The following is a 19,607-nucleotide window of genomic DNA, read 5'->3' as shown; positions in this document are numbered from 1 at the left end:
ATTTTTGTACTGCCTGCACTATTATGTGTATCTTTTAATTTCATATTTTTATGTAAAGTGCTTTGAGATGCTACTTTTAAAGGCGCTATATAAAATAAAGTTTATTATTATTATTATTATTATTTATCAAGCAGAACATATAACTTCAATAATGGGTAACACTTTATTTGGATGGTCCCTTTAGAACATTCAGTTAACTATAAGTAACTTTGCAGCTACATGTCAACTAACTCTCACTAGAGTATTAGTGGAATATCTGCTTAATATCTGCAAACTCTTTATTGTGATGGTCCTCCAACAGACACTCTACTGACTATAAGTAAATTTGCAACTACATGTCAACTTATTCTAACCCTAACCCTACTAGTCTACTCATACTCTACTAATACTCTAATGAGAGTTAGTAGACATGTAGGTGCAATGTTACTTATAGACAACAGAATGTGTTAAAGGGACCATCAAAATAAAGTGAAACCCAATAAGGTTACATTATCATATTTACCATGACATACCTAACTGCTTTTGCAGCCTGTTGTTGCACTGCAGATTTAGCAATAGCAATGTGCCAACTGTGCAAAAAGTTGTCTGAGATTTATAGCTTGTAGTACAGGCTACGCTAAAATGTAAGCTAAATATAGAGGAGATTCCAGAGAGTGCTGAACAGAATACCAGAGCGGTTTCAGTCTCAATGACTGACTGACTTTCACTAATTGAGGTCAATATCTGGAACAAAACAGAAAGACTGAGCCCACAGCCTGGATCTATTTATTCTTTGAAGAGGTGCTAAAAGTATAAACAGAACACCAATGTTCTTGACCTCAGCATGCAACACATTGACTATTCAGACTATCTGACATAGTGGCAGTTCTGTGCAGCATTAACATGATTTTTGCATGGCCAGCCCCCCTAAGATCCATACCAAGACACCTCAAGGCCAATCCACTATAATGAACTGAAATGGAGAAAATGCTGAATTTATTCCAAATTTATACAGTGGATAAGAAGTTCAGAGTCATGGGATGCTGTTAAGGAATTGAGGTAAATGTCACCTTTAGTCCATAAGATTTCATACCCAGACCAAGGCCAGGTTTCTCAAGGCCAAGACCACGCTCACCCACCACCATGATGTTATTGTTGGAAACTTTCATACCTTGGTATAAGTGCCTAAGGTCTGGAAATCCAGAGCAGAGCAAGCGTCTGGACATCTTGGCAAGCACCACTTAAAGGTCGGTGTCCTTCTTGATATCAAACGATCTCCAGAACTGAAAGGTTACTGCAGCATTACAGAGACATGATTACATACAACTTTTTATATTTTGTCAAATCTACTTAGATAGCTAATGTGGTGCAGATAACATAACATATTTTGAGTTTCTATTTATTAAACTAATCTCCTTTACTGTATTAACTCAAATTTTTAATTTCAGTGAACTCAAAATTTTAAGGCAACCAGGTAACTTACCTTTTTAAGTTAAACAAACAATTTAGTTTTTTACAATGTAGAAGATTGACCCATGATATCTCATCTTTATCTCTCTTATTTACTCAAGAGGTCTATTTCATAACAGTCCCCTGTCACATGCACATTTTCCTTTAAGACTTTTTGTTCTGGAAGAAAGAATAAATACAGAATGTACTTGATGTTCACTTATAGTTATGATAAGAGCACTTGTTAGCGCACAGAGGAATCCACACAACACATACTTGCTCTTAAGCCTCTGGAGACAGTTTATTTAGACAGCCCATCTGCCCAAATGCCATAAGCCCAACAAGAATATCAAATATGGTTGCAGCCGTACTGAGAACATCCTACACAAGCGCACTGTAAAAGTAATCACACATGTGGAGCACAGAAGAATAAAGGTTTGGAAGTAAATAGGGTTTTCCCTATTGACTTACATTATATGTACTGTACAAAAACATTCTTCGAAATATCTTCTTTTATGTTCAACAGAAGAGAGAAAGTCATTCAGGGTTAGAACAACATGAAGATGAGTAAAATATTAAATTTTTTTAGGTGAACTATAATTCCTACAAATAAAATTGGTACCAAGGTCAATAGGATATGAACATATATTTTAGCAATAAAAGTTATAAAGCTTGAAAACAACATTTAAATTCTCAGGTACTACTCTTGGCCCACGGCTCCCTCAAGCGCGCTCTGCATTCCAGCAGTACTGCACAGGCTAATGCTTGTGCCGAGCTACTCATACTGTGTCACTGCAGATGTTAATCAGATGGTAAGACAGGCCATATGGTGAAGTTTATCCGTCTCCCCGCTGACTGGAGTACACTCATCTGGAACTGATCTGACTCCGACCGCGTATAATCTGAGAGGTTACAGCCCTCTGACCTCAAAGATGATCTGTTTGTTTTGGGGGTGTTGCATAAGCCCTGGGAATGTGTTTTCTTTAGCTGGGGGAGATGGATGGACGATACGGGTCCATAAAGGGGTTGTGTGATTTACAGAGGATACACCTCTTTAAGAGGAAGAAACAGGAAGAGGGTTACTTAATCGCTCTGTTCCAAAACATATAGTGTGCTTCCTTAGTAGGCCGCATTTGTAAAGCTTCATATAGACAAGCTCCTACACAAATGCTGGTTCAGAAGGAAAGCAGCATAATTACTCTGCCTTAGATTCCTTCTTTTGGCCAAATTATAAGGCAGCAATTCATGTATTTTTTTTGGAGAAAGCAATCCCAGAATGGCACTGTGACAAGCTCAGAGAACAATTTTTTCCCCATTTATATTACCCGTAGGGATTTTTTAAAGAAAATATTTGTTAGAGAGTTATGAATCAAACTATTGATTTAAAGATGATGATGATTGTATGTATATGTTATGCTCATTATATATTTAAGTAGTTTGAGAGCATAGGGAGACTGACTTGCAGTGCTAAAGAGTGTTCTTTTGGTGCAATTTGCTTGTGATTCTGATTGGTGGAAATGTCTCTGAAAAATTATGTAGTTTTGTTTCCAGACATTTGAATAAAACTTTCAAAAAAGTCCAGTACACACATTACTACCGCTCAGCAACAGCAGCTGTCCCTGTTGCTAGGTGAAAAGAGCAGTCCTCTGTAGGCTAGACTCCCCAATATAACAACGCTCGATTTGACCTTCGTGGACTTTGAGAGTGTGGCCTTTGAAGTCTGCATTCTTCGAAGGATGCAGCCTCTGAACTGGGACACAGCTATCGTTTGCTGTTAGCATGTCGCTAAGCTAACAACAGAATAGAGTGCAACAGTTCGGTTCCAGAAATAAAAATCCCATTCACTTTCTCCATAGAGAAGTTGATTTTTTAAACTTTTATACCTTTGAAGAAAGGTCTACTGTGGGCCGTTAGTCTGCATTATATATATTTTTTGTTTAATTCCTGGTGAAAAACAGAGTTCACCATGGTTCATTTATGTACATAATAAGGAGAATAAACTATCTATAAAATCGCATCTTGTCAACATTTGAACAGCTTTAAAGTTGTTGTTTTTTACATTTGTATCGTTACATATTCGAGCAAGTTAAAACCTATTAATTACATTTATAATCTGGGGGATGAATCTTGGGATAGGCTATGCTGTGGATGATCCAATCGTTCTATTCTTCGCAGTCCAGGAAATGAAAGACACATTTACTCCGACTAAATGCAAAGTACAAACAAAATGGTGTAGTCACCCCAGAAGGGCAAAATAAAATGAGCAGAGCAAAGAAAGAAAAACTTCACACAAAGACATCAAGTTCATCAGACAGCATCTAATGGACAGACAATTGCCTTAAGACACACATCCAGGGCGTTAGTTGAGCCTCACTGACCCTTAAGGTCAAGTCTAAATGAACAGAACTGCTAGTGCTCATCTTATCATTAATGTGACAGTTATGTCTTCATTTAGTTTGTATTGTCTTGTATAGTTCATTTGCCCTCATTGTGTATCTTGATTAGTTAACCATTCACACCTGTTTCTGTTCTCCCTGATTACATTCTTCCTCATTAATTCCCTTATAAAGTCTCCCTGTTCTGTTCAGTCCACCGTTGCTGATTGTATGTTACCCTGTGAGTACTCTTCATTTTCTTGGAATAAATATCACTTATTTGGATTATCTTCGTCTTCATGTGCTCTCTTGTTATCTGCCTTGTTAGCAGCGCGACAATTCATTTACAGTCCATTTAATTACACACATTAACATAACTGAGTGTAGCTATTGCTATTTTTTTTCTTTTTTTTTTTCTGAGGAGGCCATCACCTTCACCTCAGTTTGGTATAGCTGAACAGTAACCTTAACTCATTTTAAACTTTTTCTTTCCATTCATCTGGTCCGTTATATCTGCTTCTGATGATGGAGGAATTGTAAAATAATTTTTCTAAAAATACTGTTAAGCTATTTTAGTTCTTACAGAACTGTGGGTCCACGTAGCTGACGACAGCTCTTTATTCTTGGGTGTGCCACCCGTGTATCATCCAAGAAGGTTAGACCGCAAACCTCTCCAGTCCACAGTGGTTTCCCTCACTACCCATTTCAGTACAAATCATACACACACACTTTAAAATCTTAAACATGTCTGAACTCTCTCCAGAAACATAAGAGCAATACATTCAGTACGTTATCTATTACATTTTTCCTCCTGTCAATTCAGGCCATTGAAGGAAAATGTAACTAAGCAGTCGGGATGAAATTTTTTCTTCCATATACCACACTGTGACTGAATATAAAATATGTGCTGGTCTATTCATATGTGCCGCTGATGTGCTTCTATTCGCGGTCTAGACAGGTTGTTTCCCATACAAACAAAGTATGTGTTTCCTTTGGCAAAGTATGTACCTGTGGAACTGGTTTGTTCATCTCGATACTGAAGCGGTATGTGCACAACCTTGTTTTCTTCTGGTTCTGAGAGTGTACTATTATTTTACTGCCAGTAAGATATTTTCATGGTTATTATGAAGTAGATCTTTTGGATAAAGATGCATTTGAGGGAAACACAGACTGAATGGTGGTTGAATCATTTATTATTGGTGTTACACAAATCAAGCAGCAGAATTATGGGCCGCACTGGCCAGACCTCCAATCAATCTATATGACGTTTCCATTCAAACCAATACTAAATCTTCACAAATTAATTTAGTGATAATTATATTCACATATGTATACTTAAAAAACAATTTCAATTTCCACGTATAAAAAGACAACTTAAAATCTAACAAGATTTAGTGCAAAGGCAGAAACAGTAAAAAAAAAAAAAACTATTGTTTTTATTTTACAATTTCCAGTACAAAAAAAAGTGAGGTTAGAGATGTGTGTCTGCGATCGGGATCCGCCGCAGCTCTACGATCTGAGAGTTAGCCACACTACCTCCATCATGACTGCCGTGGATTGACTCGTTGTCACTCATGTTAAGGCCAGAACCTGTGTGTAGGTAAACCATTATTCTCATATTTTGGTCTCTTCCAAAGAAACATAACTAGTATTCATATTTTTTTTTTTTTTTAAGTTCAAGGGAACTACCATTTTGGAGAAAGGGGACGTACCAGTTTTTAAGGCAAATATGAGGTCATCAAACTCCTGTGACTCCTCGTCCTGCACCAGATTAGTGTTGATGAACCCTCCTTCTGTGATGTAGGTCTCGTCCTGAGGACTCTGTTTGAAAACACTGCTGGGTTGACTGCTGGGTCTCAGTGAAGCTCTCTCCCAGTCTGCAGAGATCTGCAAAACATAACAAAAAGGGTCTTTAGATGTCAGAAAAAGCAAACAACTACCATTTTTTCAAAGCTTCAGCAAATTAAAATGCCTTCTAGTTTGTGTACCCAGTCTGAGCTTAAATGACCCACACAAATCAGCCCTGAATTCACTGGATTTTCTGGTGCTGGGGCCATTCAGAGGTTACAAAGGCTTGGATTTCTATAGAGTCTTGCTAGGATGGGTTTGTGGGGTGAGACAGAGTTCACAAGCATTCATATGTTATGTAATTAATTCTGGTATAGCTGAGGATGAGATTTTTATATGTAAGGGAAATTAATAATGTTACAAAATAGTTATTTTTAAAATAAAGTTCTTTTGAACTTTCTATTCATCAAAAATATGAAAAATGTGTTGGGTTTCTACAAAAATATTAAGCAGAACAACTTATCTATCATCAACAATGATAAAAATAAGAAACGTTTCGGCGACACTTCACAATAAGTGTACAGTAATAAAGTACTTACAAATCATTTGCATAACTATTAGCTTATAATTAATTTATAGCTTATTATAGCAATAGTCTCTACATTGTTAATATATTAATAGGCTATATACAAATAGTGAGTTCTTCATTCATTGTCACTGTAATTAACACAATTGTTATTGTTTAATAAGCTCATATGTAAAAAAATACACACTTTAAAACTCATATTTTCCGTGACCTAATCTAAAGTCATAACTATTTACCGTTAATAAGCTGTAAACAAAGCATCAAAAACATCTAGTTGTACATGTGAGCTAAATATTTATTATTATAAACAATAATAATTGTGTTAATTGCAGTGACAATGAATGAAGTACTCACTATTTGTATGTAGCCTATTAATTAATAATGTAGAGACTGTATAAACTATTAATTAACTATAAGCTAATAGTTTGCAAATGATTTGTAAGTACTTCAATTATAAAGTGTTACCAATGTTTCTTGAGCACCATATCAGCATATAACAAATATTCTTGAAGGATCATGTGATTTTTTAAATATATTAAAATAGAAAACTTTAATTGTAACAATATTTCACGTTGTTACTGTTTTTACTGTATTTTTGATTAAATAAAGGCAGCCTTTGTCGAGCCCAAACTTTTGAATGGTAGTGTATATAACAATACCAATGATGACTTAAAGATCACTTTTACTTTTATATTAAATAATCATGACAATACTTGCTTTGGGAAATCCAGTTCATTAAATAATTTATAAGAGGTTCATTTCACTTGATTATTTTCTCTTTTTCTAAACTTGACTGACAAAAACCTGATGGACCAAACAATAATTATTCATAATCAGAGAATGATAAATTCTCACATTCTCACCTAAAGTTACAGTAAAGCAGCCGATATGCTATGAACAATACAAAAACATAACACTGCAAAACAAACACCATTAATAATGACTTCACCACGGCTGGTTTGAGACACTACGCTTTACATTTCAACATTCCGGTTTCTTTGTTATGTTGTTATCCTTCTAAATGTCATGCAGCCATATTTTGTAATATAAACGGTACAGCAAACTCTACCAGTAGACATATTTCTAATGTTTCCGCATATAATAGACACAATAAACTAAATAGAGACTGTTTTGAAGAGGCAAGGATATCCATCACACTAACCTTCTGACTTCATCTTGTGACATAAATCTACTCTTTCACTCATTTTAATCATCAAAGCAAAGAACAATTTGCCTCATAAAACACAACATTGTGAAACAGTACATCTGGCCACCCCTCCCTATGTGCTTCCTAATGGCAATGGCTTCATTTCCTTTGCTTTTCCCAGGAGGATGTAGGGAGAGGCCACTCCAGTCCACCATGTCCCAGGCACCACATTCTGGTACAATAACCCATCAGCAGTCCTGTAATCAGAACAGAATGTACGCTGGGTGAACTGAGCACCACCAGGCACCTACTCAAGTCTGTTTGAAGAGCCTGAGGAGACGGCCACCCCTCCAGTGCGTGGTTTCCTTTCCTAACTCTACCGGTCACCTCCTCCCCACTCAACCATCTCTTGTCCCGAGGCCACATGTGACACTACAAGCCATTTTAAGCCAGAAGTCAGTGCTCTCATGAACAAAACAGGATTACCTCCTAAGTCTGCACTAGAGGTCAAAAACTATAGTCTTGCCACAGTAGCAAACTATTGATTTGGCCCCTCATGCTGAATTGTCAAATCAAAATTCAGTAAGGCTGGGAAACTATAGCATCAATGGATTCAACTAAGCAGGCAAGGTTTTGGGAATACATTGGCTTTAGTTGAATAAATAAATATATTTACAATTTCAAGGCTTTTTGCATAGATTTTTCTCTTTAATATTGGAGGATGAACTTAACCCAGACTTCTTCATTTGCACCCACACAATGAAAAGACAAACCCTAGCACTGACAGCACAAACAAAAAATACCAAAACGTAGGGTGAACTATGTAAAAGTTGAATGGAGCATTGATAAAAAGCTTTTACTTTAAGTTTTATTATGATGCTACAACCCTCACAAATGTAAATGTATCAAACTAATAATGAATATAATGACTAATAATTATAGACTTTTCAACACAGGTAGGCCCTATTTTTTTATTTAGATTTTTTTTTTTTTTTTTTTTTAGATAAAGTGGGACAGTGGTTTTAATTCATAAACATATTTTTGTTGTAATTCAAATATAAAACACTCCTGAAGATAATTAGCATAATAATTAATTCCTTAAGAAAATTCCTCATTCCAAGACCTGAAAAAAAACAAAAAAAAAACAAAACAAGCGCAAGCACCATTCCGACAAAACCCGGTAAACATGTCTGTTGTCGTTGGCTGGCCTATATGTCAATCCAGTATGAATTAGCCTTACATTGGTCAAGTTGGATTTTAGGACCATGGTACAGTAGATCATTTGTTACTGGTTCAAAGGTTGTCAATCTGCTCATTCTCATCACCATCAACTGGTAGTCAAGATGATCCATCATCTAAATAAGTTTGGACTGGGAAATAACCATAAATGACCTATAATAACCATACACTGTTCAAACTAGAAACCATGGGAAGGGTAACACATAGGATACTGTATGTATCGTGCAAATTATGGCACAGCTTCTATTAGGCTATTGGAAAATATTCATGCTATTGTATGAAATGTTTCATGAACCTAATGAACGTATGCTCATAATCCATTAAAGTTTTAAAGAGTATCTCGCTCTATCTGAAAGCTACTGTCCAAGTTCATCTACTGTAACACGTTGAGGTAAAACAGAACAGTAGTTAAAACTAAAACCCAAGCAAATAATTAAATGTTATCATAAAATAAATAAATAAACAAAAGAGGTCAAGATTCTGCAGCCAATGAGATTGTTTGCTCAACATTTAAAGGGCCCCTATTATGGATTTAAAAAAAAATACCTTTCATGTAGTGTGTAACATAGCTCTAAGTGAATGAAAACATCCTGCAAAGTTTTAAATCTGAAAGTGCACAGTATATAAAGTTATTGTCTTTTAAAAGTAAGAGTCGACTCTGAGTCAATGAAATGAATTGTTTTTCAAACGAGTCATAACCCGTTTCGTTGTGACGTCAAGACGAAACATTAGCATATTGCCCGCCCACTTATTGCTCACGCAGACACCAGGGAAAACTTGAACCTCAAACTGGCAGCTGATTCCTGTGGATACTGAATAGCATCATGTCAAGAAGACGCTGTGCTCTACAATGTGAAGGTAAAGCCATTTTTTTTTTCCTGTCCAAGGACAAGGATAGGATGTGAAGAATCAGTGGTTAAAATTCATCTTTACCATGATATCACAGCAGTATAATCCTAAACTTTTGCTGTGTTCCCTTTATTTCACTGACGACTGCTTCTCAAATCTCGGAGTTCAATGCAGGATTCGCAAACCGCTTGCTCTTGGAAGATGGTGTTCAAAATACTTAGTTTTGAGTTTTATATTGTGTAGGTCTCCTGCTAACTGGCTAACTCACGTTATCACTGTCTTACTGAAATACTTCTGCTAATCAGTTTGTGGGCCACTATTACCTATAACTGTGTCTATTAATGCAGATTGTCTGTCATTCTCACTACTTTGAAGAAAGATTAATCATGGAGCAAAATTTGTTTTACCAACGTTTATGTTACACCAGTCATTCACGCTAGAGCTCGGCTAATGTATACATTGCATACATGCACTGTTATTGATACAGTTTCCACGTGTTCACCCCAATATATAACAAAAATACTCGGTAAATAAATGAGTACAAGTAAAATAATCAGTTTGTTGATGGGCATGCACTTGTTAATGCTGATGGTGAGGAATTATAGTTGCAACATCTCATAATGTACCTCAAACTGAGCAAGTTAGTGTATCACTGAGAAACGTCCTGCTCGAGTTGTCCTTGCGATGGAGGTTCGGGTTGAATAACTAGTTCTTCCAATGTTACATCATTGGACTCGTGCTCGCATTGATATGGTAAAATCGACGTCATTGTTCATTACTGTCTTTAGTTTACGGTGTAGGAAGCCTCAGGACACGCAGAGCTGACATTGTTATGGCAATGGGCGTTTTTGTTTTCGACGCGCGTGCTGCACGCGGTAAACCAATCACAACAGACTGAGCTGTCTGGCCAATCAGAGCAGAGTAGCTCACGGAAAGGCGGGATTTAGAGAGATTGATTCATTTGACGAGTCCTTTGAGAATCATTGAAAATGTGGTGATGTACAAATGTATATTATGAGGAAATGATCTTGACGGACTAGATTTGCTACACATATATCCAATAACATGCTAAAACTATTCAGAGAGTTGTCATGATTGGAAAAATATATATATAAATATATTCTACTCAATTTGTTTCAGCAGTAGTATACTTTCAATCTCACTAATACAAGTACAGAGTCTTGAGAACAGCTCAGACTGCAGGAATATCTCCTTTATAAATATCTCCTCTAAAAGCCTTTCTTGATCTCTGCCGATCTTTCCCATGCAGGCTGTGCTCTCTCCACAGGCCTCTCTCTCTCCTCCTAACCTCATGTACACCCTCTTTCCTGGATCTGTGAAAAGTTTACATTGAGGGCTCAGAGGAATGTGAGCTTCTACACCAGGCCTCTTTATTGCATAACACTTTCACAGTCTATGTGTGCGTGAGCAGACTTGATGAACAAACACAGGTCTGAGAATCCTCTGCCTTAGCCTGAGGATGATAAATAGGTGGTTATGCAAACACACATATATCTAAATGCTACCAATGTAATGTTGCAAGTACATGTGTGCTAGGAAAAGCTGTCAGATGCCACTGCCAAATAAAGCATGAGCAATAACTTATCATTAGAAACATTTATCAAAACCCTCAGTAACAGACGCACCTCTTCCATGGCACTGATGAGGTTCTGTGTGGACTTGCTGATTTCTCCTCCACCGACGGTAGCGGCACCGGTGCTCTGATACATGGAGTCTGGGCTGCCGTGACCATTCATCTCCACGGTGTAGGTTGCCTTAGCTGGCCAAAAGACCTGACTATGCATGATGAAGTACACGGAAAACACATACAGACCCTGGAAAAAGATGAATCACAAGTTAGAAGAGCTCAGATTCAGAGAAGGCTAAATGTAAAAGGAGCAACATTGTAAAGACTATCACATCTAAAGTGTCCATCTGTTTGACATTCCAAATGTGTTTGTGCAACTAATCAAAAAGCACAAACATCACCAATCATTTGCTCTCCAAATCCAGATGACATTTTGTAACAGAATGACATCATTTCCCTCCCTCTGACATCATTGTCAATGAGGGTCTGGCCAACCGTGAATGATAATGGTCAGTAGCACCCAACCGAATATTGCTGTACACACACTCTTGCCAAATATCTCATGAACACCAGAAATGTTGTAACAAATGTAACATATGGTTGACAGACTGCAGGTGAAACTAAAATGAGTGGAGAAAAGTGCTGAGCTTTTGGTAATACAGAAGTCGGAAATATATGAAGACGGTATACAACATTAAACTGAACCCTTCCAAGTTCCAAAATGTAACAAAATATGCTTTATTTTATACTGCTGTAATTATTACTCTAATATCAGAATTGTTTTATATTATCAGGACAGGTAGAGATCCATCCGTGTTAGATATAGATCTGGGTCGCTAAAGACCCGAATATGTAATAATGATGGGCAAAACATTCATGCATTAAAATATTATATATATATATATATATATATATATATATATATAGAGAGAGAGAGAGAGAGAGAGAGAGAGAGAGAGAGAGAGAGAGAGAGAGAGAGAGATATAGGCTGTAGATTTTGTGTATGTATACAGTAGAATGTGTATATATTGGACTTGCTTCCAAATGAAAGGTAAACATAATGTAGACTTTACTGAAACCACTGAAGCTCAACATCAAAGGCAGGAAAAATAGTGGATATAAGCACGTACACACACACACACACACACACACACACACACACACACACACACACACACACACACAAAACAGAGCATTGATTTCAGGGCTCATTTAAAGACTATATGTGGGCAGCCTGTGCTCCACTGAACAGCTTTATCACTGCTACCTGAAAGACACACAAATGTCCAGAGGCTAGAGCAGCATGCTCAATTTTATTCTGCTAGTTACATAACTGTTCTCAGTTCAGGACAGAAAAGTGTGGTTTTACTACCTCGGGTATAAGGGAAATGAGCTGACATGATGCATCTTGTGAGAAATGGTGTGGAAGAAACAGACCAAGACCACTAGTTAAAGGAATAACCTTTAAAGGAATCGTCCACCTAAATTTACTCATCTGCATATCATTCAAGACACAACAGCACAATTAAAGTTTTTGCGTAAGTAACATGAAATCTATATGACCCGTAAGCCATATTCCAAGTCTTCTGAAATTTGGAAACCAGTGTGCCCAAAACTTGTGAACACACTGAAATTGAAGCCGTTATTCACAGATAATCTATGATATTTTAACCCTTTCATGCATGATTTACGATAACCACAGTCAGGATTATTTTTCTGTGTTTATATTGCTCTTAGGGGATGAACAACTTTTTTTAAGTATTGCATTACAAGTAACATGCATTATGTAATCAGATTACTTTTTTGATGTAACTGCAAATTACAATAATAAAACAAATACAATTATTTACAGCCAAAAAATTACTGAAAGTGAAGTATTTTCAAGAACAGCAGTCACAAGTAATAGTATGAACTGTAGCCGAAATATAGCTAGTGATTCATGATGTCCAATTTAGTGGACAAATGATTAATCAGAACTTCCTTCCAATCTATGATATGCCTCCATGGATGTTAGTGTTACGTTTATGTTTGGTTTTGGTTGTCATTGAGTTTTGTTTTTTTCCTGTCTGCCTGCCCGTTTATGTTCCTAGTTTATCTCATCAGACTTATTTCACATCTGTTCCCATTCTGTTAATTATCATCATAATCTGTGTATTTAAGCTCTGTGTTCATTCAGTTCATTGTTCGGTGTTGTCTATGTTACATGGTTTTGCTATGTCTTCTATTACTGATTTTTTTTTTTTTTATATTACCGACCACAATTTTGGAAGGAAGTGTAGCAAGGTAATCTTGCTGACTACGGAATAATGTCTTGATATCTTTTTCACTTTCTCTATTATACATCCTTACATCCGGAAATCAGTGGTTCATATAAAGCTGTTTACAGGCTTCCCAATCAGGCAGGACTAGCAGCACCATTCAAATGACATTACTGCAGTTTAATTACATTTACAGCAACAGCCACTGAGAATTTAAGAGGACGATGGAAAATTAGCATCAGGAAAAAAACAGCACACATGAAAACAGATGCTTAGGGCTTGATTATTGAAAACAGACTGGAACGTTCGCAGGAAATAAGGGGAATGTGTAGTGAATGGTTAAAAGCTGTAAAATATTACATATACATATAAATGATTCCTGAAGAATTCCTATGAGAATTAAAACCAAATTGAATCAACACAGCCACAAATGTCTCTACGGGCCGGCCTCCCACATGTTTGTGAATATTTTCCAGAGGAGGAGGTCATGTTTTGTTGTAGGCACTGTTGACATTTATGTGGTCATTTAGAGTTTGACTCAAAGGGAGTCAAAACAAAATGTAGGTGCTATTTATGCTCTTTCTAGGTGAAGGGCATCATGTTTAACCCAGTCATGTTTTGGCTGTGTCAGAAACAATAACGGCTTCTCTGACCTGCTATTAGTCAGTCTGTAATTTATGACAAGCAACACAGAAGCAGAACAAATATTCTCAACTGTGTGTTTATGTTGTTTACACTAACTGTAACAGTGAGGAAATATTGAGGACAGCAAGCACTGATATGGATGGTTTTATCTTTTCTGCTGTTGGTAAGGAATTTTGGTTAAAAAGTTACTTGTTACTCGAACTTGGTACGGGGCAACAGCCACAAGAGGCCATCTGAACAACACGCCGATGTCAAACTCAGTGTCAACAAGCTTTAAGACATATTTAGCTTGTTATGTTGCATTTTACTTTATAAATCAGTCTGTTGCACATCTATATGATAAATATGCACTTCTGTATGATGCTGTTTTCTTTTTTGCATAGAGATGAAATACTGAGAACAAAATAAGATAGAACAGATAGAACATGTATTGCATAAACCCGCATCTGTTCAAGGAAGAAAAAAAAAGAAAACTCTGTGTAAAGTTGCATCAAATTATTAACAGTGAAGGTCCATAAGCCTAAAGGTGCAGTCACAGACAACTTCGTTCAACCCACTGACCAACAGGAAGCGGCTTGGTATGAAAGTGACTTTTATGGGAGCTGTGCTTCGTATACTATTGCACAATGGACCCGTTTTTTGGTCCTTAAAGGGACAGTTCACCCAAAAATTCTGTCATCATTTACTCGTGCTCAAATTGTTCCAAACCTGTATGAATTTATGTATTCTGCTGAACACAACAGTTTATGGACCCCAATGACTACCACAGTATTTTCTTTTTTCCATACTATGAATGCAATTCAATGGGGTTCATAAACTGTTTGGCTACCCATATTCTTCAAAATATCTTCTTTCGTGTTCAGCAGAAGAACCACATTCATATAGGTTTGGAACAACTTGAGCATGAATAAATTATGACAGAATTTTCATTTTTGGGTGAAATATCCCTTTAAAAGTTATGTAACATTTTAACGTATAAAATCTTCAGCGAAAAGTTTAAGCATTCTTCTTCCTTTTCTTCCTTGTAACACAATCCTGATGATAAAGAGTTATTAAGAGAAACCATCCTATGAAGTTAGTCAAGTGTTAACTTCTTCCAGCACTAGTCTATTGACTGCAGTGGTTCCAAGTCAACAGAAAAACAGACATATATAATATATAATGACTCTGAATATAGTCCACCCCCTCTCGTGGCCAGTATCTTTAAGACGATGTTATGCAAGAGATGCAGAGCCTTTAGAAATCAATAGGCTCTAAAACTGCAGTAGCTATCTCTTCTATCTATCTAGAACGGGTAGAAACTATACGACACAATAGCAGACTGGGCAGTTGTGCAGTGATAGTGAGGTGATTGTGAGAGTAATACATCTGTATTCAGAGATAAGATGGCTGTTTGCAGGTCTTACACTAAATGCGGAGCCCTTTGGGCCCTCAAATGTGAAGATTACCTGTATCGATCTATTTTCAGGATTAGTGGTGCACTCAAGCTGTGGACCCTTAAATCAAACTGAATGTGATTCTGGGGATTAGAACTTTATTACTTTTACAGTTCAATGACAAAATACTTCAGAGATAAGATTAGATTACACATATTTAACAGTAACTAACCACAACTTGCTCTGTTTTGAGAAATTCTCCATCTACAGTATAACCACATCCCCATTAAATAAATAACCACTCAAAGGTTTGGCATCAGTAAGGGTGTCTGTAATTTAAAAAAAAAAAAAATGCTTTTGCAGGCTCATGCTCACCAAATCTGCATTTATTTGATCAAAAATAAAGTAATAGTAACAGTAATATTGTGAAATATTATAACTATTTAAAATTTAGCTTATTTATATTTTAATGTATTTTTAAAATGTCATTTATTCCTGCATGGCAAAGCTGAATTTATCCATTACTCCAATCTTCAGTGTCACATGATCATTCACAAGAAGCATTTGTTACTATTATCAATGTTGAAAACAGTTTTGCTTAATATTTTTGGAAACCTACTTTTTTTCAGGATTCTAAATAAACACTTTTAAATAAAAGTGAGAGTTACATCATATCATGTGTGTTCTTACCAAAAAGATATTGAAGATAACAAGGAGGATCAGCATCCACAGGTATCTGTAGGCCATGTGCAATCCAGCCCAAAGACAGACCAGAGACACCAGAGCGAACAGATACAACATCATGGGCACCTCTGAAGAACAAACAGCAAGAAATTGAGTTAACCTTCAATTGAGTTTGCATGATCAAATAGGTTCATTTGAAAAAATACATTTCAAGATGGCAACATTTGAAGTTAATATATTTCTAGAAAAATCACAAGAGCTTTGCTCATCAGTTTTCAGATGCATGGATGCTGACTGTGCTATTTTGTCTCTGCTTGCATGCACTGATGCCAGCAGCCAGGGTGCTGTTTTCAGTTACAGAGTGAGCCGGCCAGGCATGCTTCAGTTTTTCCATAGTTCAGACAAGCTTTTCACATGCAGCTAGAGCCCTTTGAAAAGCTTTCGCTCTGGCATAAGAGCCATGTGGGCACGTTTATTGACCTGGGGCAGGAGTCCAAGATGGCTGCCAGCGAAAACAAACAAACCAAAACAACAAAAGAGGGGGAATAAATATCATTAAGCATGTAACAGTGACTGTTCTGGGGTGAATGAGGACAGCCATGGGTGCAAAGTACTTGGCCCGAGAGCGTTCTTCGTGTGGGCAAACAATGCGTCCCAGTGCCAAGAGTCACTCAAGCGTACTGCCATAAGGACTTTAACCAGGCTGAGTGTTTTACTTTAACAACGGTTATGAGTTTAATTGCTGAAACATTCACTCAGCTTGAGAAGGTGGAAGAAAAATATGTTGCAAACACTCTGTAGGTCAAACCCTGAAATTCTGGCAACAACATAAAGTAATAATTTACTCTAAGTCATGGTATCATAAACATAAGTGCTAGGGTTATGCATTTTGATAATTCTGTGTAGTTCAGTGTGTAGTGTGTATTTGAATACTTAAAGTACTCACAAACCCATTCATGCAAATAAGCAAAGATGCAATACAGCAACTACCAGCAGAAATGAGCATGTAACCAAATCACAAATATTTAAATGTTATAAAAAATAAAATTACAATAAAATAATAAAATAGTACATTTTATTTATAAAAATAAACGATTTAAATCAAATTGAATTGAGTGTCTCACGCGTAATCTTTATTTCCTGTAACTTTTTTTTATTTATTATTATTATTATTTTTTTATGAGGTTAAGTGCTCACGGAAGAGATGGGTTTTCAGCTGTCTTTTGAATGTTGTCAGGGATTCTGCATTCCGGATAAGGGTGGGGAGAGCATTCCACCAGCATGGAACCATGAATGAGAATGTTCTGGAAAGTGATTTTGTGGCTCTCTGTGATGGAACCACGAGACGTCGCTCGTTGACCGATTATATGTATATATGCTTATTTATCATCAAAGCTCTCTCTATTTTTGCTGTAGATCATTAAATCCTTACTCTGCCTCAGAAGTCTGTCCAAACTCAGTTTTGTGAGGTACCTTCATGCGCAAATGCTGCCTGCAAAGTCATTGCCTGATAAGACAGCGAGCCAGCAAGTCAGCTGCATACGTTTTTCAGATGCAGACATAGTTTGTAGACCAGAAAGACTTGTCGGTGATTATTGTTGTGTAACATGTAACCCCTGATAATTAAACAAATACATAAATAAATGCCATTTTGTGTTTTCATGACCTTTCATTACTGTCACCCATCCCCTAATAAATCATTACACTTCTTGTATGTTACCTAATACCACTTCCTTTGGCTACACTAACACCTCATTTGTGATGACTATGTTGGCCAAGTACACAGCCCGGCAAAGCTGTGGCTGATAATTAGAGAGAGGGATAGACAGTCTGTGTCATTGTTTCTTTCAGCAGGCCTTATTTGCATCCACTCACCTCCTCGACCTCCTGAGAACCCTGTTTTTTAATTCGTACATTTAATGAGGGAACAAACAAGTTCGGCTCCAGAATGGAGAACAGGTTGACTCATCCATCATGCACTCCTTTCATTACATAAACATGGACGTGAGCTCGGCCGAGCACTCTGAGTGCTCCAAACAATAGCAGAGAAAACCTGTATTCTCTTTTTTTTATAAAGCGCTTTCAGTGTCTATTTGATTTAGAACTAGAGCATCAATTCACTTATGAGACGACCTGGAAATTGAGTGAACAAGCGGAATATTAGAATATTAGCCTCTCTCTTTGATGCCTGCAATTGTTCGGACAATTAGAGGCTGAAATTAGACAACATATTAGCTCGGTTTGTTCTAGCACATGATTGAAGGTCATTAGATGCAAGATGTGCAGAGCCCACATCTAGGGGAAAGGAATATTCATTGGTTTAACCTCAACAACACAACGCTTCCCTGGGCACGCTTACCGCATCCCTGATGACGGAAAACAATCACGCGTGCACCTGCAGACTTGTTCCCGCATGCTAGCATCTAATCAAATTAAGTGAAGCAAAACACCCTGCAAGTTCAAGAGAGATTTCAAATAATCCTCAAATTCTCCAAGCATCATTGCTGATATGCATGCACGCATGACAAAAAACAGCAAATGAGATTATAATTGGCTTTCATTAGCGTGAATAAGGGTGAAGAGAATCAGTCCAATCCAATATCCGACTTCCTTTAGGGACAAGACTTGCTGTTTGAGAACACGGCGTCCTGTGCCTTCAGTGTCTGCACCATCCCAGTGTTTCACCAGCAGAACTAATGCACAAGCATTAACATCTGTTATGCTGGTGCTTTGATGTTAATATGGCTCTGATGACACCATGAGTGCAAAGACAAACAGAGTCATAGGCCATGCATGACTGACATGTCTCTGGGTTGAGTCAGTGGAAGACCTGCCAGTCGAAGCAGGCAAACATTATGAAAGACTTGGCAATGAAATTTAGGCCACACATTCTTTAGCTGAGAGACAACACATGGCACAAGGCCGAAGTTTAACACCAGGTTAGCACAACTACAATGCCATGGTCATTCCTTCCACCTGTCTTACTTTATCTGCTGTTTGCATTTGTCTTGACAGTCTTACATTTACTTTCATGATGTTCTGGTGGCTATTTACTTTTACTGATGCTTTTGCCATATAAACTTTGGTAACACTTTACAGTGCTCATGTTACAGTGTAACTGGATACAAGTTACCACCTAAGCCATAAGAGAGGGACACTTCCAAATATTACAAATGAACAACGTGTACTTTATATGTATAATATGTATAAGGGAGCTTTCACACTGGTCACGTTTGCTGTGGTTCCGAGGGCGATTTTTCCCGGTGCGTTTGTGTTCATCTTATGTCATGACAAACATGCACAGCGCATGACAAAAAACATTTGATGTGGGTCAATATATTGTATTTTTTTATTCATTTGGTGCTATTATGTGCAGTAGAGTGAGCGACACTTGGGTCGTCATCGGCTAAAATGCATGCGCAGGTTACGTTACTTCCTGAACAAGCACACACCAGAGTCAGAATTGCTTTCACAATTGCGCCACAGTTCCAGTGCAACCGAACTCAGACCACCTTCTACAGGTAGTCTTGTGTTCGGTACCCCGGTGCGCTCCTGGGTCCGCATGACAGGTTTCACATTCATGCAAACCATGCCCCGTTTCAAACTAAACTGCTAGTGTGAAAGCACCCTAAGAGAAGGTTTAG

At 37.3% G+C, this 19,607-nt stretch overlaps 1 protein-coding gene across 1 annotated transcript in view; it reads right to left on the bottom strand.

The window, feature by feature from the left end:
- Positions 1 to 4,975: 4,975 nt before the first annotated feature.
- The window catches only part of adgrv1 (adhesion G protein-coupled receptor V1), a gene marked incomplete at its 5' end in the record, with an annotated part of 127,935 nt that continues 113,303 nt past the window's right edge, over positions 4,976 to 19,607 (bottom strand). The window contains 4 exons of the mRNA XM_084113738.1: positions 4,976 to 5,393; positions 5,516 to 5,690; positions 11,059 to 11,247; positions 15,970 to 16,091. Of these exons, the coding sequence (XP_083969864.1) occupies positions 5,275 to 5,393; positions 5,516 to 5,690; positions 11,059 to 11,247; positions 15,970 to 16,091 (605 nt within the window). The 3' untranslated portion in view covers positions 4,976 to 5,274. The remainder of the gene's footprint in view (positions 5,394 to 5,515; positions 5,691 to 11,058; positions 11,248 to 15,969; positions 16,092 to 19,607) is intronic.

Source organism: Abramis brama (assembly GCF_963993115.1).
Source record: "Abramis brama genome assembly, chromosome: 5".
In the NCBI taxonomy this organism is placed as follows: Eukaryota; Metazoa; Chordata; class Actinopteri; order Cypriniformes; family Leuciscidae; genus Abramis; species Abramis brama.
The sequence above is the reverse complement of the archived record's forward strand: the minus strand, read 5'-3'. Positions and strand labels throughout refer to the sequence as shown.